Here is a 22224-nt window from a genome sequence, read left to right as displayed (position 1 = left end):
AGTCTCTGAAGATTTTTCAGACATGGGTATTTGTAGCCTGATGCTGTGGACGCCAATCCTTTTTAACAGTGTCCCATACAGTGTAGGGTCTTTAACTATCATCATCAACCTCACCAACACTGAAAATCCTGTTGAAAGGCACTACTAGTACTAGTCTCCAACAATAATAATAGGAAAGTAGATTCACCAAATAGTTCTAGCTAGTACTAACACAAAAGCAGACTGAAAGCTCAAGAACTGATCGATGGGCCGTCTGATCTTTTTGCACGCAATTGCAAAGGAATTTCAGAATTGATATTATCCGTCAGATACTTTTGTAGGAAATACAAGAATCAAACCAACTAGAGAGGGGTGAATGGTTGAAACACCAAAAACTTAAAACTTTTAGCGGAATTAAAGGTTACCCTCGTAGCCAATGGAGATCAGTCTGACCGGCGTGTGTGCGTCGGTCTGACCGGGTGGATGCCACCTGTCTGACCGCCATGTCACCGCTGGTTGGACCGCCGCCTTGTCGCTGGTGTGACTGTCGTGATTCAGAGAAAAACACACTGAAGACCAACTTGACTCACATCAACACACAATAGTATCACATACGAATAGAAACACTCTAGAAATCATAAATATGAAACAATCTAGAAATTCCATAAAAATACTTCGAAACCGACTCCAACCCGAAGTCTACCGGTCTGACCGTCGGGCTACCCGGTCAGACCGGACACCCAGCGCCGACATGCACCGTTCACGGCTGAAAACACTGTGCATCGTATTTTCCGAAACACCCACCTTTAACAATTTGTTCATCACATAGATTAACTCAACGCATTGATTTCACAGATTTTGCTGTCCAAACCACACCTGCCATGGAGACTGTTCCCCTTTCTCATGAGTCATGATCTTATCTGAACAAAAATATCCTAAAGTGTGCTATCATGAGTTCATGACATCAGGTGGTATCTTCTTTTCTTTTTTCAGAACAACATCTAGCCCCCAAAACAAACTGTTCATGTTATCGTGGCATTCAAAGTTTCAGACTGTTCATCTCCCGTTCTGCTAGCGCTAGCAGTGGCACTGTTAGTTAAAGGAGGGAGAAGTGTTTGAAAATTGAAGCTTCTGATTATCTCATTCAGAATCATGGTTACCCTTTACCTACAATGCTGGAGTACAGCATAAAGCTCATGCATGATGCATGTACCTGCAAAGTAGTGCATCACATGACCACCAAAGAAAGTTAGCACTGTCAAGTGGAAGTGGATGAAATACAGAAGTGTATCAGTTGATCATTGTGTGCAAGAATTATAGCTGAAAAGGTTTCATAGTGCTGAAAACCTGGTCTTGGATAAGATAAGGGCTTTTTCTTTCTTTCCAACCCGCAAATGCAGAATACTATTTTGTAAGACAATGGAGGTAACTTTCGGCCTACCAGCTGAAGATGCAAATGGAAAACACTGCAGTTTGTACAGGACAATGCAACTCACACAATTGGAAATATGAACAAATTTTCATAGGCATATATTTCTTGTCCCCGAACCGATGTTCTCTTTACATACAGATGTAAATACAAGCTGACAGCAAAACCAATTGCATGCAGCAGATGGCCTTCTGCATGCAAAAGGGTAGGAATGAAACAAAAATCATATTCCTAGCCCCCTAAACCAAAAAATGAAACTAAATGGAATTACTCAACAAGAGGAGAAAAAACTTCCAAGATTTTCTGACTTCTCCCTGGAAGTCATGAATCTGTTGTTCCAGTGAAGCCTACCAAAATCTTTCAAACTTTTGCAGAATTTGCACAGTTTTCAACTGCTAAGACAATTGAGGTTCACCGAAAGCAGTATTGACAATGGGGTTTCCCAGTAGACATTCTGAAAGGCATAAACGCTAGTATCTCTTCCCAAGAAATACACCGATGAGCACGGACAGCAGCGCGACTCCCAGGATGAACTTAAAGGCCATGATACCAGAAGGCTCTCGCAGTTCTTGCTGTTGTGTTGGGTTTGGAGGTGTCGTTTCAGGAGCCAGCGATCTGTCGCGTTGTTTGCTTGGCAGCGTTGATGAGTCAAGGCTGAAGTCGCGGGATGTCGATTCCACAGAATCTTTTGCCTGCAAAAAGATGGTATGATTGATTATTTTATTTCATAGTACTAGATGACTAGATAGCGAGTGTTGATTCAGATATTCCATATCATTTCTTTTTCGGATTTGGCATAAGCTACCTGCAATTTCTGCTCAAGGTGTTCTATCTTCTTCTCCATTTCAGCACTCTTGCTAAGCTTCTGTGTCAACTTGCTGACTTCCGTGTTAACGAGAGCAAGTTTCTCCCTCTCTTCTGTAACCTGGAAATCCAAGACAATTCAATATGTGGGGAAAAAATTTCTCCTACTTATAAATGAAAGACCACATCATGCATATGAACTTATTAAATGCCAACGCAATTGTCGAAATTCAAATTTCAACGCCATGGGAATTATTAGATGCGAAGCGAAGTGCCATCCATCAGTGGGTGGACAGTATTGAATGAGTTTATCTTCAGCTTTTGTATTAGTGATAATCAGTGACAACTATGACATGATAGTAAAGACCCCTTGTGCCATATTAAATAGGGTACCCTACTAAATTGGAGTATGTGCTGAGCTATGTTGTGATGATCATCTTTTTTTGCAAGGAATTACCCCGAAAAGGATAAAGTTTACCTTTTGCTCATACTGTTTTTCAACCAATTGTAACTGCTGTGTAAGAGCTCCAATTTGTTTCTCTAATTCTGCAGCATACTGACGCTGAGCTTTTAGCTCACTCACTGAATGTTCTTGATCTGCTTCCCATTGAACCTCCCTTAGAGAAACCTGTTCTTCCTGCAAAAGGAAAGACTACTCATTATAAGGTTACCATAAATATCGAAACATTTAACTAAAAGTTGATGTGAAAGAGTGTAGCTCAAAGAGACAAGTATTTCTCATGGTTGCCAAAATATCTCCTACCGAAGTTCTTTTAGAATTGATTAAGCAAGTCTTTGGTCATGAAAGGTCAATTTTGAATGAGAAATGGAGCACAGCAGACTCAGAATAGATCCCAATAAATCCTTGACAATCAGCCAATAGCAACCATGTCACACGCAAAAACTGAAAAAGTATATAGCACTCAAATAATAAACCCACCTTGTGCTTGTAATGGATCTCAGTTTCTTGCAGCTGTTGTTTAAGAGATGATACTTGTACTTCCAGCTCTGCAACATGCTGCTGCTCAGCTTCAAGTTGATCCTCTGAGAACTTCTTATATGCATCCCACTTTATCTCCCTCACTGAAACTTGCTCTTCCTGCAAAAAGAAGGAAAAGGTCAAGACTAGCTCAGATAAACGTCAGAATGTTCAAGTCATGCCTTTTACATGTAGCAGAGTGACTTAGCAATAAGAAAAAAAAATATTGTGCTTTTGAAATATATTTATAAAATTACCTGATTTGCTATGGTATGGTAAGCATCATTTAGTTCCTTCCTAACTTCCAGTAATTGTTGTTCCAACGCATCTTTTTCATGGACCAAGTTTGCATGCTCTTGCATTTTGGTTGTAAGCGCCTCATCCTTTTCAGTTGTTTCCACTTGCATGGTTTGGATCTGCACAGATTGGATTCATTATACAGATAAAACATCCAAGTTCAATCCCAAATAGTTTAACGGGAAATGAATGAATATATACCTCCTCCATGTATTTTAGTTCAGACAATGTGATCTGCCTCTCCAATTTTGAGATGTGCAATTCTTTTTCTGACTTGTCAACATTCATTTGCTCCTCTAATTTAGCTATTGCTTCCCCAAGCTCTTTCTTTGCAGATTCATACTTCTCATTCAACAACTGCTTTTCCTCCAGCGTAATATTGTACTTGCTCTTCAGTTCTTCATGCTCTTCGACAGTAGAAGATACCTGAAAGGGAGATAACTTTCTTAAAGCTACAAAATATGTAATAGCAATATAACTGTTGAGAGAGAGCTACAGGAGATAAGAAGCAATAACAAACTACTAACAAAATTATGAATAACTTCATTACCTGGCTTTCCAGCTCTTCCTTCCGTTGAATCATGCCATCTAGTGTTTTCCTCAATGAATGAATCTCTTCAGATGACCCCTCCTTTTCTGCTACTGCTGCAGCAAGGGCTACTTGCAATTCATTCAGCTTGTTCTGATGTAACTCCAGCTCCTCATTCAATTTGCTATTTGCAATAACCAAATTTTCTTTCTCGGTATGGAAAAGCTCAACCTTGTTTTCTGTTACTGCAAGTTGTTCTTCTAGGCTTTTTATTTTGTGCACAGCTTCATCAAACTTAATCTTATGCGTTTCTTCAGCAGCAGCAGCTTCAGTTGCCTGCTCCTCATAATATCCCAACTCTATTTCAAGAGCATCCAGCTTCTTGCTTAGGTCTTTAACTTCAGCTTCTTTCTGTGCTGCCATCTCAAGGGCCTCATGGAGCTTACTTTCAATTTCTTCGTTCTTTGACTCAGCTGCAGAGTGGAGTTCCAAGCTTCTCGTGTGCACTTCTGTCAGGTGCGAAATTGTTCTCTCATGAACAGCTAGCTTCTCTGCAGCTTCTTCCTTTTCAGCATGAGTTGAGCTGAACTGTTCCTGTAACTCATCGAACATTGCCACCTTAGTATCCAGTTCCCCTTTCAGGGCCTCATTTATACCAACCAGTTTTTCATTCTCAGTTTCAAGTGAAACTAGCTTTTCCTTCAAGTCTGTAACTTCAGCTTCTTTCTGAGCTACTGTTTCAAGAACTTCACGCAGTTCATTCTCAATTTCTGCAGATCTCGATTCAGCAGCAGACTGGAGCTCCAAGCCCCTTGAGTGCTCTTCTCTCAAATGTTCTATTGTTTTCTCATGAACAACCACTTTCTCTGCAACTTCTTCTTTCTCAGAACTTATGGAACTCAATTTCTCCTGCAGCTCATCAACCTTGACCAGCTTAGCATTGATTTCCTGTTTCATGGCTTCATTCACATGCGTCAAACTTTCAATCTCGGACTCAAGAGCAGCCAGCCTCTCATTCAAGTCTTTTACTTCTGAATCTTTCTTCCCTATTGTCTCAAGAGCTTCATGCATTTGCGCTTCAAGTTCTGCATTCTTTGATTCAGCTGTAGCGTGGAGTTCTAAGCCTCTACTGTGCACCTCAGTCAAATGCTCTATCGTTTTCTCATGCGCAGATAGCTTCGTGAAAACTTCTTCTTTCTCAGCATGAGTAGAATCAAACTGTTCCTGTAGTTCACGAAGCATGGCCAGCTTAGCATCAAGGTCCTCTTTTAGGGCCTGGTTTGTCTCACTCATCATTGCACTCTCAACCAAAGCCTGTTCGGCCCTTGACTCGGCATTGGAGGCCTTGGTCTTAAGTTCTTCAATGGTGGTCTCAAGAGTAGATATCTCCGTCTCAAAGGCTTCAAGCTCCACCTTCACGGATTCCACCTCTTCTGCGGCTGCAGTTGCTTTTGCTTGATAAGATGCTGCTTGTTCCTCAGCTGCCTTCAATTTTTCAGACAACTCCTGGCATTCTGTCTCCTTCTGGGTCAAGTTCTCCCCTGCTTGCTGAAGCTTCATCTCTGTGTCTTCAAGTAAGGACTGGTACAGCGCTTCCAGATCAATTTTCTTGGAAGTGGCATGTTCTAGTGCCTTTCCTTTGTGCTCAAGCTGCTCCTCGGCAGATTTAAGCTTGTCAAGTACTGAGGTTTCTCTAATACCAAGGGCCTCAAGATCAGACTCCACCTCTTCCAGTTTATGGCGGGCCGATTCTAGTTCGCCTTGCAAGGCTTGGACCTGGTTCTCTGCTTCCAAATGTTTTATGGTAGCTTTCTTGGACAGCTCTTCAAATTTCTCCTTTTCTTCATTAACTTGATCCAACTTCTCTGACAACTCAGCCTCCTTTTGTTTTGCTTCGAGTAATGAAGCCTCGAGGCTAGTTCTTTTCTCTTTGTACTCTTCAAGCTCCCCAGAAAGCTCATCGACTCTCAAACGGGAACTGTTGCATTCCTCTGTAGCATCTTTAAGCTCTTGCTCAAGATCCATACTCTTTTTCTCAGCAGATGCCAACTTTGACTCAAACTCAGTAAGGTGTGACTTCAAACTTTGTTCAGCAGCACTTAATTCCTGAACCTGAGTTTCAAGCTCTGCAATTCTCTGTAATGCAGACTCCGCAGCTGTTTTGGATTCGACGTGCAGATCATTAAGAGATTTCAAGTTTAACTCCAGTTCCTCTTTGTGCAATTGTGCTTCAGATAGAAGTGATCTTGTTTTGCTATGATCATCCCCGGCCTGACTTAACTGGGACTCCAATTGCATGTACATGTCATTCTTATTGGATAATTGTAGATTAAGATCAGCAATGGTGCCCTCATGACTTTCTTTTTCTTCTCCCATTTTCACCAACGATTCCTCTAAAGCCAGCACCTTGGATTCTTGGCTCTGCAACCTCTCTTCCAAAGATTGTTTTTCCTTTAAGTATTCTTCGGTCTTCTCTTCATACTCCAATACTAGTAGTTCAAGTTTCTTCTTTTCTTCAGTAATTTGACCCAGAGATTCCACAAGCTCTTTCTCCTTTTCGCTTGCAGATTCCATCACAGCTTCAAGACTAGCTGCTTTTGTCTGGTATGCTTCTAGTTCATCGGAAAGCTGAGAAACCTTGCTCCTGTACTGTTCTAGGTCTGCTTCAACCTCCTTGAACTTTTCATTTGCAGTGTTCAGCTCATTTTCAAGATCCTGTGTCCGGGTGTGTGCAACTTCAGCATCAGACTTCGATGTATGAAGCAGGCTCTCCAGTTCAAGACTTCTTTCGTGAACCGAATGAGCTTGTTCTTGATGCTCTGTAAACTTGTCAGACAGGTCCTTGACTTCTTGTTCAAGCAGCTGATTTTTAGACGTCGTGGAATCCAGAGATGCTTGCAACTCATTGATCTTTTCTTTGTACGCCTCCACACTGTTCGTTGCTTCTTCAAGCAGCTTCTCCTTTTCTGCTGATGAAGCTGCCTCTTGTTGAACACGCTCTTCCAACAACTTTAGTTCTCCACTGGAAGCGACTAATTTGTTCTCAGATTCACCGAGCAGTTGCTCAAGATCTGAACCTTTCTTCTCAGCAACTTCCACCCTTGCCTCAGCCTCTTCTAGCTGTAACTTCAAAGCCTCTTCAGTAGCATGAAGTGTCTGGAGTAGTGCTTCAAGCTCTAGAATCTTCTGGCTTGCATTTTCTGCAGCAGCTCTGGACTCACCATGCTGCTCATTGATAGATTTCAGATTTACCTCCAGTTCATCTTTATGTGACAGGGCTTCTGAGAGGAGCAGCTGTGCTTTAGCATGCTCATCTTCAGCTTGACGCAGAAGAGAGTCTCTCTCTGCAAGTTTTGAGTTAAGATCAGCTATAGTCCCTCGGAGAGTTTCATTTCCGCCCTTTGATTCATCGAGCTCAGTCTGCAGGTTGAGTATCTGCTCCTGTTGCTTCTCCAATGTAGCTTCCCAAGTCTGTTTTTCCTTTGCCTGCTCTTCGAGCTTGATCTCCATTTCCTGCAAATTCAGGATCTTTGCTTGCAGCTCTTCATGCGCAGAAGAAAGTTCATTCTCTAATTTAAGAGTTTTTTCCTTCAGCGATTCTTCAGATGAACGATGGAGACTCAACTCTTCAGTGAGATGACTGATGTTAGCATCCTGAGAGGCAAGCTTCTGCTCCAAATCGTCCACTTGTGATTTTGACAACTCCAGTGCCTCTTGTACCATCTTGAGTTCTGAGAGCGTGCTTCTCAGTGATTCTTCCACTTGCTGATGATCAATGGCCTTATCTTGATGCCCCTTTATCTCTTCTTGAAGAGAACTGATCTGAGCTTCCATCTCTTTCATGTTCAACTGTGCCGTTTCAAGCGTCTTGTCAAGTTCTGAGGCCCTCTTCGCCTCCTGCGCAGCATGCAAGCTTCTTTCATCCTTGAGCTCTTCAAGTTTGTGGAGCTTGTCAGCGGACGCAGCTAATTCAGCTTCAATTTCTTGAATCCTCTCCTTTGAGCTCTCAAGCTCAGAACCCAGCTCCTTCAGTGACTGAGTTGCATCAGCCAGCTCCTTATCTTTATCAGCTAAAGATCTCTGTGCTTCTTGTAGAGAAGTGTAATGCAGGTTCTGCTTGTTTTCTGCTTCTGTCACGCCCTTTACCAATTTCTCCTTTTCCAATTCAAGCTCTTCAATACGCCTCGTTAGTTCTTCCAGTTGTTTTGCTTCTTGGTTTAGCATGGCAGATTCTCTCGTGAGCGCTTGTTCTTCAAGCGCTGCAGTTTTTCCTTGCTCTATGGGACTAGCCTTTTCTTCTTCCACCACTTTTGCAGAATCAAAATTCTCCTTCACATCTATCAGCTCAAAACCGTCTGATCCTGTGCCATCATCCTCATCGTTGTGTGCTTCCTTCACTTGCAGATTTGAATTACCATTCACTAGATTTTCCTTGTCATCATCATGTACCTGCAACAGTGGCACTATGAGAATTCAATGATCTCTGGAATTTCAAGCCAAATGATAAGGATGTCATCAGTGAAGCATACTCTCCATCTAGAACCTTGCCCAATGTAATGGATGGAAATAGGCATGCCGTGGAAATATTTAAGACCTTAAACTGACAACTAAAATGAATTTTATAACACAACCTCATCTAACCAATCCTGGGAACCGCATTGCAATGTTCAACATATAATTCAGTGATTAGTGTTCCTTAGGGGCCCAATCTTTATCTTGCTTTGCAACTTCAGGATTGAGATTTTCAGGATTCCAGAGACCAATTTAATGAATAAAAAAAATAATGAACGCAAGTACGCAACATCCTGTTCAGAACCCAAAATGAAGTTCAGAAACTGCCCTTTTTCTGTACCTCAAGAAAAATGCTAGTGTGATAGTGCTGGAACCCAGAGCACTAAACTAAAAACGATGAACAAGCTATTGCAAGGGACATAAATTAAACATCCTAACAAAATCTTGTACAATTGGCAACTATACTCATTTATCAAAGATCATTAGGAGTCGCAAGCATGAACTTAACACTTACTATATGATTAATGATATGATATCTTACCTGAGCCTTGTCGACTGCCTTATCAGGCAACTTAGGAGCAGTCACCTCTCCTACTTCTGCAGCCTGTTCAACTTCCATCTTTGGAGGCTACTCTCTCTGCAAAACTAAAAGCAAGAACCATCAGCATCAAATCCTTGCACCAAGCTAATGTGCAATGATTCCACAACCTACAAATCGAATCCTATCTACCAAGGCAGGACTGATTATAAAAAAGAAGTTGATCAAAAAGTCGAACAAGATTTATATTAGAAAACAAATGAATGCGTGTACAGACTGGATGACGAAGGATCAGATAAAAAGCAACAGCTGGAGTCCAATTCTCCTGATAAAGTAAAACAGAATGGAATTATTAAGAATCAGCTGATCTCTTCTTCCTCCTCCAAAGCCTACCAACTTCACACGAAGCGATCAGTAAAAAAAAGATCGCATATTTACACGCACAGGACATGAACTAGCACAAGATCTAATCAATCAACCAATCAATAAATGATCGATCGAAATCTGAATCAATCAATCAATAAATGATCGATCGAAATCGAGGACCTTGATCCGAGCTCACTGACCTTTCAAGAACCACCCTGAAGCTACTACCAAACCAAACCCAGCAACCAACCAAAATAAAAGCCGGAGACGAAAAAAAACGACGGTACGAGCTCTCACCAACTTTTCCCATGATCACTGCCTACCAAAATCAGAGACATGCCAGCTGCAGCACTCAAAAAGTAACAAAAAAGAAAAGAGGGACGATCTGATTGAGACGATGAACAGAACAATCATCTTTTCTTTGAAGAACAAATCCATCAGTGGCAACACAACATGCATGTCCATAACAGAAGTCCAAGACCCGATCAAAATTTCCAAAACGGAAGGGAACAAAACAACGGGAAAGAAGCAAAAGCAACGCAAAAATTAAAAAAAAAAAAGAGGAAAGCAGCTGTAATCTCAAGAACTACCACCCCCATTAGGACGATTCAGAGTTTCAGACAGAGGAGCTCGACCACTATTCAGATCGAAATAGCACAGAAAGTAAACTATCCCGTATCAGAATACCACTGCGCCACTCGTCGATGATGCAGACCGTGGACGAAATCGAGTTGAAAACTAGCAAGAAAGGAAAAATCGGGAAGCCAAAAAAAAAAAGTAAAAAAGCAAAACAGATTGCTCACCACCTTGGAACAGTGCCCCAGTCCGACGCCGCCGCCGCCTCTCCTCTATCTCTCCTCCTCCTCCTCCTCCTCCTCCTTCCTCCTGGTGGCTCAAAGGCTCCAAGCAATCACCAACGATCAAGAACCGAAGCTAGAAGAAAACTCCCCCGAGAAATCGATCGATGCAGGGAGAGGAGAGAGAGAGAGAATCTTTTTATTTCGTCGGGGGTTTTAACGAATTTTTCCTTCGTGGGGGTTTATATGTAGCGCCGCTGAGTTGGCCGGGTCTCGCGGGTGGGCCCCACCTGCAGGCGCTCGCCGGTATGGGGCCCACGGCGTATGCAGTCACTGCCCTGTGGGGCCCATGGATTGTGGGGGCCATCTGTCAGTGGGTGAAATCGGGCAAGGGAAATTACGGTATTGCCCCTTTATACGACAGCCGCAGCCTGCGTAATGTATGTTGGGGGCTGGGGAAAGCGGTTTCGTAGGAAGTTTATTCAGATGGAAATTTGAAAGTTGAAAAATATTGTTATTTAAGATTTTTATTTTCTTACAGTAATAATTAGATTTTTTTTTCCTTCAAATATTACTATATTAGAGTTGATTCAAATATGTGGATTAATTGTAGAAACTTATGCCTCATTTTATTAGGTCTTTACTACTCTTTAAAACTTTTCTTAAATGTGGTGGTTAATTATTAATGGCGTGTGAATGGAATTGTAATTTATTCTCTATTTTATTTTTGCGATTACACGGTAGACACACGTATACCACTACAGACATAACAACACACTCACACACTAGTAAATACGTTTCCTAACACACGCTCAAAAAGATGAAAACCAATGATGCATCTCTGATATCATAAAATCATGTTAAAAATACCATACGCTATATTTGTGGTACCAGAATTTATCCTTTTTTTTCTAACATAAAAATAAATGCAAGCAAGAAATATATGACTTTGCCGTGCACATTCATCTATGGAGTTTACTCATGAGGTGCTCTTTCAAACTTGTGATAATAAATAATGACATCGTCATCTAGCCGCCTAACTAGACAAACCAGCATTTGATCTTTTTTCTGTACCTCCTCTGGGGTCCAACAAAATAAATCTTAAAACGATTTTGAACAACAAAATGACAAATAATTTTGTTTTCTCATCAGGTCATTTTCATATCCCACTTGAAAGCCTTTATTTTTCTTTTCGGAGGACGAGTTCTTGTTGAAGGTGAATTATTTCTATTTGATTAGCATCACTTTGCTTGGGAGAAAATGATACATGGAAAGTGCACTCCAAAAGGTGCTTCCATCGTGCACGTCTTCTGGTTTTGGATTACCTTGCAAGAAAATCTCTCTGCTCATCCACAAACAATGAACTCCAATCATTTTCATGTGTGATCCTGATAACTTATAATTATCAACTTCATAACGCAGATAGATGATCAGAAATGTAAACCAATTATTATTGGGAAAATTAATGATTTGTTGTAGTCAGCGAGGATATAGTTCATGCATGGAATTTCTACTGAAGAACTTCAGAATGTTGGATACAAAAAGAGAAGGCCACAAATCACATAAGGTTCTTTATGGATTCATCCACCAAAGAGACTAATTCAATACACAAAAAGTTAGTCCTTCGTAGCAGACAATTCAATCTCATATAGTACCCTATGCATGCTGGCTAATGAATATGCATTGGCAACAACTGATAACCTTTAAGTCTACATCAATCATACAAGATATATATAAAAGTCATTGCCAAGTTTACCAATTATTATTTGGGTAAATTTGGAAAATACCATTGCAAAGATACGTGAGTTGCAAAATACCATCGTACGTGAGAATGACATGTGGGGCCTGGACCCACATGTCAATGACACATACGATGGTATTTTCCAACTCCGTGATTTTTGTAATGGTACTAGCCAAATTGGCCCTTATTATTTTTTGATATTCTGGGATGATAAGGCTAACCACCACCTTAAATTTAGTGTAAAAACTAATTTGGAAAATGGCATCATGGCACAGACAAAAGCTGGTCCAGTTGAGCCCAACCACAAACTCCATGAAAAAATAACATGAAAATCCAAGGAGATTATAGGAGAAGAATGGAGGAAACTTTTGGCTTTTTGCCTCTCTTTGGCTGGTCTCATTCTCATAGGCCCCACATTGCAGTGGACGGCCACTAATGATCAGCCGTCCAAACCGACCACAGCTAAACTCCTCTTCTTCTTGCTCATCTTCAATTTTCTGATACAAATAGCAGCAATTGCTTTTGGCATGCTGATGCTGTCACTGACATTAATTTTGCAAAAAGAAAGTCTACATGTTAGCTTAGTTTAGATTCTTGTTGCCTGGCCAGCTTCTTAACCTTTTTGTTTGCATCTCTTCTAATGTTCAGATCGGTCAGTATGTAGCATTTCCTTGTGAAAATGTATAGTCAGATTCACATGTAACAGTAGATTAGCTAGGTAGTTTAGTAAGGTAAGAATGATTAACCATGATTGACAAAAGTTTAATCAATTTTCACCAGGACAACTTTGCAGGTCAAGAACCGTAATAATTATCTTCCAAACCGTAGTTTCAGCGTGTTAGAATCAAACTACAACTGATCAAATCGATGTTCTTTCAAGAATTTCTTATGTTAATTGACAGCCTCCCACATGCTGAATGGTACTCATCGGATCAATCATTTGGAAATCTCCACTTCCTTTTTGCAAACATCAGAATCTCTGCAACCGTTTATCCTCTTTGTAATCTTGCGCGAGCTTCAGATCCAGCATCACGTGTGCTGACGTTTAATATGAGCACTGTTTTGCATCTCCGGATCTTGCAGGCCAATTGGAATAAAATTCAGGTTCGGCCAAATCTTGGAGCCTTGCAAAGCTGCATGAGTGACTGCAAGTGACTCCTGTTGCAGCATCATTACACGCTGATTACTGCACACAAGAACACTTTCTTCTTCTTCTTTTTCGATGACACAAGAACACTTTCTGACCGGTCAAACTGGTTTGTTTTATTGAGATGAATCAGGAGTGTCATATTAAACATTTCTTGAGAAGTTCAGATACAAGATACAGCTGAAAGGTTGGCTTTTCTTTCCAGTTGGCCATAGCCATTTCGTCAGAGACTTTTGGCAAGCAATTCACATCAACCTGTCACAATTTGACAACCTACAAATCAAAGGACGGTTAGGATGGTAGCTCGTTCTACGGTCCATCATGGTGTCACCAAACCCTGAACATTTCAACTGTTATTAATCTCGTCAACGACCGGTCAAGGTTTCCTTTGAAAAGAAGAAGAAGATCAAGAACATTCAGCAATTCATTCACACATGGTCCCTCGTTCCCATCTGACCATGTTGTGTGATCTCGCCATCCATCATCATGTCCACTCTCTGCCCCTTGTCGTCATTGATCTAGCGGCGAATCTCAAGTCTATACTACATCACAAATAAGAGGGGTTTTCTCAGAAAAATTATATCATTTTGATGCAGTTTACCGAGTTCTATAAAACTTCAAATATCTAAATAAAACGATCGCTACGGATCAATCAATAGGTACTAGTTGATCGGCTCTAGTAAAATAAAATAAAATAAATTTCATTGGGTTCTTTATGCTGCAACCTATTTATCCAGATTCGATTGTTCGATCCAGCATGTTAGCTTAAATATACTGCTAATTATTTTTTTGTGTGGTTTCACTTTTGCGATATTCCTAACCACAAGGTACATGTGGCGAGAGGTCTCATGTAGTTTTCAGATTACAGGACGGCAGAACAGACGGCGCCGAAAGGCTAAGCAGATCACCAAAATACTGCAGTCAAATGTACAGGGGCATTTCCGTAAAAAAAACGTCGTGCCGAATTCCAAGCTGACGTGGACGCCATTGCTTTTTTTGGTGGGTCCTACCCACCGCCCACTCGGCTTTCCAGCTGTGACACGGCCCGGCTCGGGGCCCGCCTTGTTGTACTTGGCTGGCCCAGCTAAGCACGCCATCGCGGTCACTGACATGTGGGGCCATGCTGCCAGTGGAGTAAGGGCGCTGCTCGAAACAGCAGTCATTCCATCGATTTGCTTGTGTTTGGTGGCGCGAGGGAGGAGACCATCCTTCGTGCAGGGTCCCACTGACAACCGGGCCCACTTAAAGAACCCAAAAGCAAACCTGTTCCTGCCTACCATTTCAACTTGTGTTTACCAGTTCCAGCTCAGCTATGACCCGGCTCTGTTCTACCATTGCAGTGCTCGATTCTATCTCTTCTTTTTTTTCTTCTTTAATAATATGAAGCTTTTCTTTAGCAATGCATGAAACAATGTGCTGCTTCCCATTGCAACATACCTCCTCCGTTTCATAATGTAAGATTTTATAATCTTGCACACATTCGTATAATTGTTAATGAATTTAGACACATTTACATATATGCTTAAATTCATTAGAGCAGGTACAATAGCAAGCTATAAACATATTTTAAAGAGATAAAAGAAGAGAGAGAAAAGCAGCGGGCTACAGATCTGTAACCAGCTGCAGCACGGGCTCCAAGACGTAATCTGTGTATGATAGGTGGGACCAGATATTAATAGTATCGTAAGCAACTATTGTTTGAATTAGCTATTACATTGGATATAAATAATTTGGAGCTAGTAGTGGGCTGCACTATTGACCTTGCTCTTACTCCCTCCATTCTAAAATATAGGGCACAACTACTTTTTAAAGGTGTTTCATAATATAAGACGTGCATGCATGCATGGCAATTAATTAGCATCTCTTCTCTCCTAAATTATTGTTTTTTAAATCATACACTCATAAGATGTTTAATTCTATTGGATGCATGTATTGTATTAGTTGGATGAGCAATTTTACGGTCCTTGAGGAGGTACCATGAGGTACCATTTTTTCTATTGTAAATTTGGTACATCTTGATACCTAGGTATTATGAGGTACCAAATTTTACACTAAACTTTTGGTACCTCATGGTACCTCCTCAAGGACCGTAGAATTGCTCTAGTTGGATTGATTCAAACAAAGAGGTGGTAATAATTGTTTCTTCATTTTTGGGTCAAGAGTAGTTGTGCCTTATATTTTGAAATGGAGAGAGTAACATCTATATAAATATAGGCAATGGAGAGAGTAAAAGTTTGATATTCTCAAAGAAACAGTGCAGTTCATGCGACTTCATGTAAATTTGATTTATTCCAACCTGATTTGGTCTACAAGATGACAGTCACCACCAGTTCACCACGGCAGCTAATCCCGTGCGTAAGACTGAAATCTGGTGAAGATTCACCGGTTCTGGGTGAATGCATGATCGCTGTTTTGATTATTTTTTGCACGCTAAGAACAGCGTTATTACTGTTCTCTGAGTAGAGTTTTCTGACAGACGAGGGATTATTACTCTGTACATCCACCAAGAACACCATCACCATCATCATCATCGCTGCCAGCATTATCATCGTCATCGTCGTCTCGTGCAGTTGCAAGATGAGGAGTTGTCAACTCGGTCTAATTGTTCTTCTTGGATTTCAGCTCAGCCACCCTCTCCTCGGTGGCCTTGAGTGCATCTCCATAGATGCTCACCAGCTGAAAAACAATGGAGGGGACAGTTTCAGATGTTCAGTACTGTTTTTTTTTTTTTTTGTCAAAAAGGATGTTCAATACTGCAGTTCGTCAGTTTCAGATGTTCATTACTTTTTTTTTGTCAACAAAAAGATGTTCATTGTTCAATACTGTTGCTTCAGAGTTCAGTTCGTCAGTTTTAGATGTTCAGTAGAAGTACTGTTTTGTCAAAAAAGGATGTTCAGTATTACTGCTTCAGAGTTCAGTTCGTCTATTATGATCTGAAAAGAGAGAAGGGTGGTGGCTACTGTGAGTTTTGATCTGATGAATTACCTCCTCGACTTCATCAGGGGTCATTATCAATGGTGGTGACATCATGATGTTGTCTCCAGCAACTCTAACCAGCATGCCGCGCTTCTGGCACTCCGCTCCAAAGATCGCGCCGACGCCTGAAAATGCCAACTGGTATCATGAGAACCATGCTTCGCTTTGGAGGAGCAGTTTGTTAAGGGTACTTACTGGTCATGTGATGATGTACCTTTGGACATCATGGAATTTGACTAATTATTCTAACTCTAGTAGAGTTGTACTAGTTATTTTTATATTAAGAACTTTAGTGGTATTATGATAATACAGCATATCATGAGGCTTCAGGTTAAGTGGTTGAAAAACAAGAACTAGCATTCTGAAAGATGCTGCTGGACAAACAAGAGGTGGCATTGTAGTTGCTACTGTTGCTTACCCCATTCAGCAGGGAATGGATCATTTGGCGATTTGTTGTCTGCGAATTCAGTTCCAAGTATCAACCCTACACCACGTATCTGCATGTAGGAGCACATTGATCATGTTTTCAACAAGGAAAGGAGCTTCTGCACTATGAGAATACCAGCAGAAATAAGTAAGAGATGGATACCTCTCCAACAATCGGACTTCCTGCAAAGGCCTTGACTCCCTCCTGGAACCTTGGAGAAATTTGCTTCACATGATCAGGAATGTTCCTTTCCCTGATACCAATTGTAAAATATTTATTATTATCAGTAACAAGAATCCAGTAGAGGCAGCATGGTTTGATACTATAGGAAGTGCAGCGTACTGATAAATTTTCAGGGCTTCTATGGCGACAGCACATGCAACTGGATGGCCAGAGTATGTAAATCCATGAGCAAATGAACCTGCAATGGAAGATTTCAACACGTCATGTTTTGGGGAAGCTCAAGCAAATGTCAATCCAGAGAGAGGATTGAGCTCATTACAATGAAGGCACCAACTTACCGAGCTTATTGCTCTGAGAATGAATAACATCTGATATTTCTGGGCTAACCATAATTGCTCCAATGGGCACATAGGCAGATGAAAGCGCCTGATGCAATGAAATTTTCATTACTTGTCTTACATCAGACAACGCTGATAGAAAGAGGATCATAATTCGTTGACCATGCAAAAGGGGCAAAAGCAACACTGTTCCTGTCATGATGGTACTGGAATACTCACCTTGGCCATGGAGACTAGATCTGGCTTGATGTTATACATATCACTTCCAAACATGGTTCCCAACCTTCCAAATGCAGTAATGACCTAGAATGGATCATCACTTAGTAACAGTTGCATACATTTCTTTGTATCGCATATTTTCTTATGATGCAGTAGAATATGCAAAGTACCTCATCTGCTATGAAAAGGATGTCATACTTCTTAACGATCGCTTGGACCTGTTGGTAGACAAAAAATGACATAAGATAATCTGGAAAAGGAATTCGGGTATTTGATGCGGAGTTCATGAAGCAATTTTGTTTTTTTGGAACACTGTAATCTAGACGAGACAACTGTACTTGAAAAAATTCATTAAACATGAATCTAAGCTATACTATATTCAATCTGATAGTTTAAATAAATGATACAAGGAAGGGTTTACATTTTCATATGGCTATAACAAGATTGTACTCATGTTGGAATGCCAGTATTTTTCAAGTTTGCCGTCTGGAGTTTTCCAATGATAGGTGAGGTGTCCCAAGTATTTTTCATAATCTTGGGATTGGGAAAAGAGTCATAATTTTGGCCGCTGAGTTCAAGTATTTTACAACACGAGGAATGCACTTAAGTTAGAATTACCTTTTCAAAATAGGTCTTTGGAGGAGGTATGACACCACCAGCACCCATCACAGGCTCTGCAATGAATGCAGCAATCTGGAAGGAGAAAATACACATTGGATTAGTAGAGTAGTAAACCTTGGACCTCTTAGCACAATACAAGTTCCGGTGAAAAGAAGACTGTACTGTTTCTGGTCCTTCTTTGAGGATAAGTTCCTCTAAATTATTGGCAAGTCTAGTTGCAAATTCTTCTTCTGTTTCACCTGTCTCCCACCAAAGTCATTATCAGAATAATACGCTTGTATGATGATCAATTAATCATACAGTAAATTTTCAGTTAAGAGTACCAGGAAGATGGAAGCGCCAGTAGTGAGGGCAGTCCGTGTGCAGAACAAAAGGTGCAGGCAGATCAAACTTCTGATGCAGTGCAGGAAGACTGAAGTTGCAGAGGAATGAGCAATGGTTTCAGACTTTTCAGTGGCAACGATAGTGGGTTAATTAGGTGTATGAAGGCAAACTCATTTAATTTTTCTGGAGGGCACTTCTTACCCGGATAGACTAGCTGATATTAGTGTTGATCCATGGTATCTGAAACAAGTGTACCAACAGTAAGAATGAAAATCAAAATTCATTTGTGTTTCATCATGAAACTTAACAGTGAGATCACATGATATAGAAATGACGAGGTGGATGGAAATCGATGCCAATGCAAATTATCCATTGATGAAATGAAGCATTTTTTTAAAAAAAAACACACACACTTCTTGGTTTGAGGAATTGAAGTTTTTTTTTTAACTTACGATTTTGATCGTGCAATAAATTTCTTCTTGTCTGGCCTTCCCAGTGCATTGTTATAATACCAGACCAGTTTTACCTGTAATAAGGAATGGTGGAAAACTATCAATGTAGGAACAATGACATGAGAAGATTAAGAGAAAGGGGCAGAACAAATTACAAGATTGGTACTAAAATCTCGAGTATTTATCATTCAGGGACTACAATATTCAATATGAACATAAAGATATGTTCAATGGAATGAACTGTTAAGGCAGTGGAAAGAGTAACAGACTAGCCAGCTAGGAACGAATGAACCATTTTTTAGGAGGAAACATGCAGATTATCCTAATTTAGTTATTCCACTTTTTCATGTTTTACTTTTTTCAGTGCCTTTTTGTTTCCAGAAAGAAGTCTTTGTGGATAATGCAAAGCAGCTTCAAAGATTCACTACAGATTAGAATACTAGTAATAGTAATACCACTGATAGTATGAGGAGCGTAGGAGATGACCAGTTCTTTAAGAAACCATACATGACTCCTAATCTTAATACAAACATACACACTTTACGTATTCCCAAAAAAGAAACCATACCTGAGAATCATTTGCTTCTGAACCACTATTTGTGAAGAACACTTTTCCCATTTCCCTTGCAGTGAACATGCTAAGCAGTTCCTTTGCAAGATCCTGAAAGTAGCAGCGCGAGAATCAATATTTGCAAACTTAGTAAATGCTTTTGATAAAATTAAGATATCCACAACTACCCTTCTCTTCAATTTAAATATGCACCAATAATTGTTGAGAACAACAGAGTATGTACCAGAGATGGTTTGGTCGTACGGTTCCAAAAGGAGTGATAGAAGGGCAACTTGTGTAATTGCTCAGTTGCAGCTTTGACTAATCGAGGTTCACTACCACCTGAAGACATTGCGTACAGTTCATTAGACTAAACTGAATTCGACTCTAAACTTATCGTCCTGAAGAATACATCAATTCTGTCTTCTGTTCTTTATGGTAAAAAAAAAGGACTCCAAATGCTGCACATACCTAAAGCTGTACACCATAGTCCCGCAAGAGAATCTAGATACTTCTTTCCGTCGATATCATATACATACGAACCCTGCATGTATAAGGTAAGGTGAGCATCTGAAAAATATAGTTCACCCCTTCTATTTTGGTAGAGCAATCAACATGTTCCCAAAATCCTATTCCACATTGCAAGATAAATAAGCTAATATAATGCCAGGTTTGAGAGTCAGAACCTCAGATCTTTCAATGACTAACGGATGAACATCGGTGCTCTGCCAACCAGCTGTGAATGGTGCCAACATGCCATGCCCCTTGAACCTGGAAAGATCATCGTGCATTCATGATTTAAATATAAGATAGCAGACATCCGGAGCATAACAAGGGCAAACAGAATGCATTCTGTACCCATTCTCTTCAGTTGAGTTGTACTGGGGCGATGGTACTGAACTGAAATGTCTGGTTGATGCATCACACAAATTTTGCGTGTGCCCTTGCAGACTTCCAGTGCTAGTTACATACTTCAATAAGTTGATTGCCTGTAAACAAGGGAACAAAGAACAAAAAAAAAAAATCTCATATGAGCAATGGCAATGCAAACCTTAACAGCTGTGGTGATGTCTGAAGTCTGAAAAACAAGAAGCAGCCAAATATTTTCTCATCACTGTTCCTCAATTATAACTTAGCCTGTCAATTTCAGATGACGATATAGCACGAAAGCCGTAATGAACATACAAAACAGGTACACTGAACTCACACGAAAGACAAAAGGGAAATCCAAGAAACTAAGATTCGCACACTTCTGTCAGTCAAAGGGAGCTGAAATTTCAGAAAAGAAAATTTTCTCTCTCTCCCTGATCGCTCCGTATAAACTGGCAAATTCCAACCGGAGACGGTACAAATTTATCACCTCTACCAACCTGAGAGAGGCTGAGAACAGCACACAATTCGGGCATGGGTACGGATCAAGAACAAGGACAAAGATTCCCCCTTTAGAATCTGCACAGTCCGTGATCTCAATTTGAAAAAACAAAACAAAAAAAAAACAAAGGAACGGACCACCTCTTCCCAATCCCACATCAACCAGGCTTATCCTCCAACCCTCACCGATCAAAACTCCAAACTTCCATGATCTTAATCCTACCAACCATATCGAAAGAAAGAAAAAAAAAAGAAAAGAAACCGCCTTTTTGCATCGACGACTACGAGATAGAGAGAGAATCCAAGAAACATTCATTCACCTGAGAGGAGGAAGAAGAGGCATTCGATCGGAGAAGGCCGCGCGCAATCACCATCTTGCACAGCTCCAACCTCCCCCCTAATTCTCGGAGAAACAGAGCGAGAAGCGAGGGGGAGGCCGAGTATTATAGAAGGAGAGGAGAGCGCGAGAGAGAGAGATTGAGACGTGGCCAAGTTTATCGTAAGGTAGGCGAAGAGAACGCAGGAGAGACGGGGGAGATGGGGACGTGTGCAGAGTGCAGACTGTTCTTCTCCTTCTCCAGCTGAAGTGTCCCAAAACCAAAAAAAGAAAAAAAAGGATAATTATAAAATGAGCAATTTTATGGTTCTTGAGGAGATAAAAAGTGATACCTCATTAGTACTAGGTACTATGAGATACCATGAGGTATCAAATTTTATACTAAATTTTTAGTATCTCATGGTACCTCCTCAAGAACCGTAGAATTGCTCTTATAAAATACTACCTCCATTCTAATTCAAGTGAAGTCGTTGCTTCTATATCAACATTTAACCGTCTGTCAATTTAAAAAATTATATTATTTTTAAAAAATAGTTAAACATTAAATATTATTTATGTTTTATCATCTAATTATAAAAAATACTAATCATAAAAAATCTTCAAATAAGACGGACGATCAAACATTGAATATGAAAAGTACAAAACTGCACTCTTTGTGGACGGAGGTAATAGATTTCAGTTTTTGAAACGAATCAAGTTGAGCAAGATCTTTTGGTTTTTAAATGCACTGTTTGCTTCCGGAAAAATTTAATTTTAATGACTGTAGCCAGGGAATCCAAGTTCAAACGCTTGTGTCTTGTTACGCATTGAGCACGTGTCTGCTTTGTCACGAGTTTATCTCCTTCCCTCTCTAGATTGTCTTGCAGAGATGGCGTCTACAGAATTGAAGCCATGTGTAGTTGAGTACACCCTGGCAGTTGTTTGATTCAAACAAAAGTTCATGTGCCTTTTTTTTTGGAAGCCTAATGTCCCACACGGATTTTGAAGAAATTTTGCAAAATGGAGTACAGTACTTCAGGTGTGCTTGTGCGAATCAAATCATGCTCACTCGTGACCAAATAATACTCCCTCCGTTCCAAAAAAAAAAAGATAAACCTTGAGTTTCCGTTCCAACGTTTAACTGTTTGTCTTATTTAAAAAAATTATAAAAAAATAAAAAGACAAATCATGTATAAAGTATTAATCATGTTTTATCATGTAACAACAAAAAAAATACTAATTATAAAAAAAATTTATATAAAATACACAGTCAAACGTTAAATACGGAAACTTAGTGTTTGTGTGTTTTTTTTTAATGGAGAGAGTACA

The 22224-nt window shown here is 40.2% G+C and overlaps 2 protein-coding genes across 5 annotated transcripts; both read right to left on the bottom strand.

Moving 5' to 3' along the window:
• Positions 1-1488: 1488 nt before the first annotated feature.
• On the bottom strand, positions 1489-10439 carry LOC4336984 (COP1-interactive protein 1). 4 transcript variants are annotated; one of them, XM_066309404.1, is made up of 9 exons: positions 10237-10439; positions 9071-9174; positions 4039-8466; positions 3690-3914; positions 3449-3607; positions 3153-3311; positions 2691-2849; positions 2214-2333; positions 1489-2100 (listed from the first exon to the last, which is right to left on the bottom strand). In XM_066309404.1, exons 2-9 carry the CDS (start codon positions 9146-9148, stop codon positions 1879-1881), a joined length of 5550 nt encoding a protein of 1849 aa, XP_066165501.1. In that variant the 5' UTR covers positions 9149-9174; positions 10237-10439; the 3' UTR covers positions 1489-1878. The 4 variants fall into 4 exon arrangements, with proteins under 4 accessions (XP_066165501.1, XP_066165500.1, XP_066165499.1 ...); XM_066309403.1 differs by having other exon boundaries at positions 9071-9166; XM_066309402.1 differs by having other exon boundaries at positions 10240-10439.
• Positions 10440-15338: 4899 nt separating this feature from the next.
• Positions 15339-21135, bottom strand: LOC4336983 (gamma-aminobutyrate transaminase 1, mitochondrial-like). Its single transcript, NM_001402428.1, has 19 exons — positions 20900-21135; positions 20067-20197; positions 19895-19979; positions 19680-19752; positions 19453-19550; positions 19227-19319; positions 18659-18732; positions 18408-18446; positions 18206-18294; positions 18045-18121; positions 17880-17954; positions 17432-17479; positions 17262-17345; positions 17043-17130; positions 16864-16942; positions 16684-16774; positions 16513-16591; positions 16104-16219; positions 15339-15794 (listed from the first exon to the last, which is right to left on the bottom strand). Exons 1-19 carry the CDS (start codon positions 20951-20953, stop codon positions 15717-15719), a joined length of 1551 nt encoding a protein of 516 aa, NP_001389357.1. The 5' UTR covers positions 20954-21135; the 3' UTR covers positions 15339-15716.
• Between the last annotated feature and the right edge of the window lie 1089 nt (positions 21136-22224).

This window comes from Oryza sativa, chromosome 4 (genome assembly GCF_034140825.1).
Source record: "Oryza sativa Japonica Group chromosome 4, ASM3414082v1".
In the NCBI taxonomy this organism is placed as follows: Eukaryota; Viridiplantae; Streptophyta; class Magnoliopsida; order Poales; family Poaceae; genus Oryza; species Oryza sativa.
The sequence above is the reverse complement of the archived record's forward strand: the minus strand, read 5'-3'. Positions and strand labels throughout refer to the sequence as shown.

What these genes read in the sequence shown, in the direction of transcription:
- LOC4336984 (XM_066309404.1), bottom strand. Translation starts at nt 9,148, where the DNA reads ATGGAAGTTGAACAGGCTGCAGAAGTAGGAGAGGTGACTGCTCCTAAG. An exon ending in AGGAAGAGCTGGAAAGCCAG is followed by an intron (nt 3,915 to 4,038) that starts GTAATGAAGTTA and finishes TCTCCCTTTCAG; the next exon opens with GTATCTTCTACTGTCGAAGA. An exon ending in ACCATACCATAGCAAATCAG is followed by an intron (nt 3,312 to 3,448) that starts GTAATTTTATAA and finishes TTCTTTTTGCAG; the next exon opens with GAAGAGCAAGTTTCAGTGAG.
- LOC4336983 (NM_001402428.1), bottom strand. Translation starts at nt 20,953, where the DNA reads ATGGTGATTGCGCGCGGCCTTCTCCGATCGAATGCCTCTTCTTCCTCC. An exon ending in TCCTTTTCATAGCAGATGAG is followed by an intron (nt 17,346 to 17,431) that starts GTACTTTGCATA and finishes GATCCATTCTAG; the next exon opens with GTCATTACTGCATTTGGAAG. An exon ending in TTCTCAGAGCAATAAGCTCG is followed by an intron (nt 16,943 to 17,042) that starts GTAAGTTGGTGC and finishes CTTCCATTGCAG; the next exon opens with GTTCATTTGCTCATGGATTT.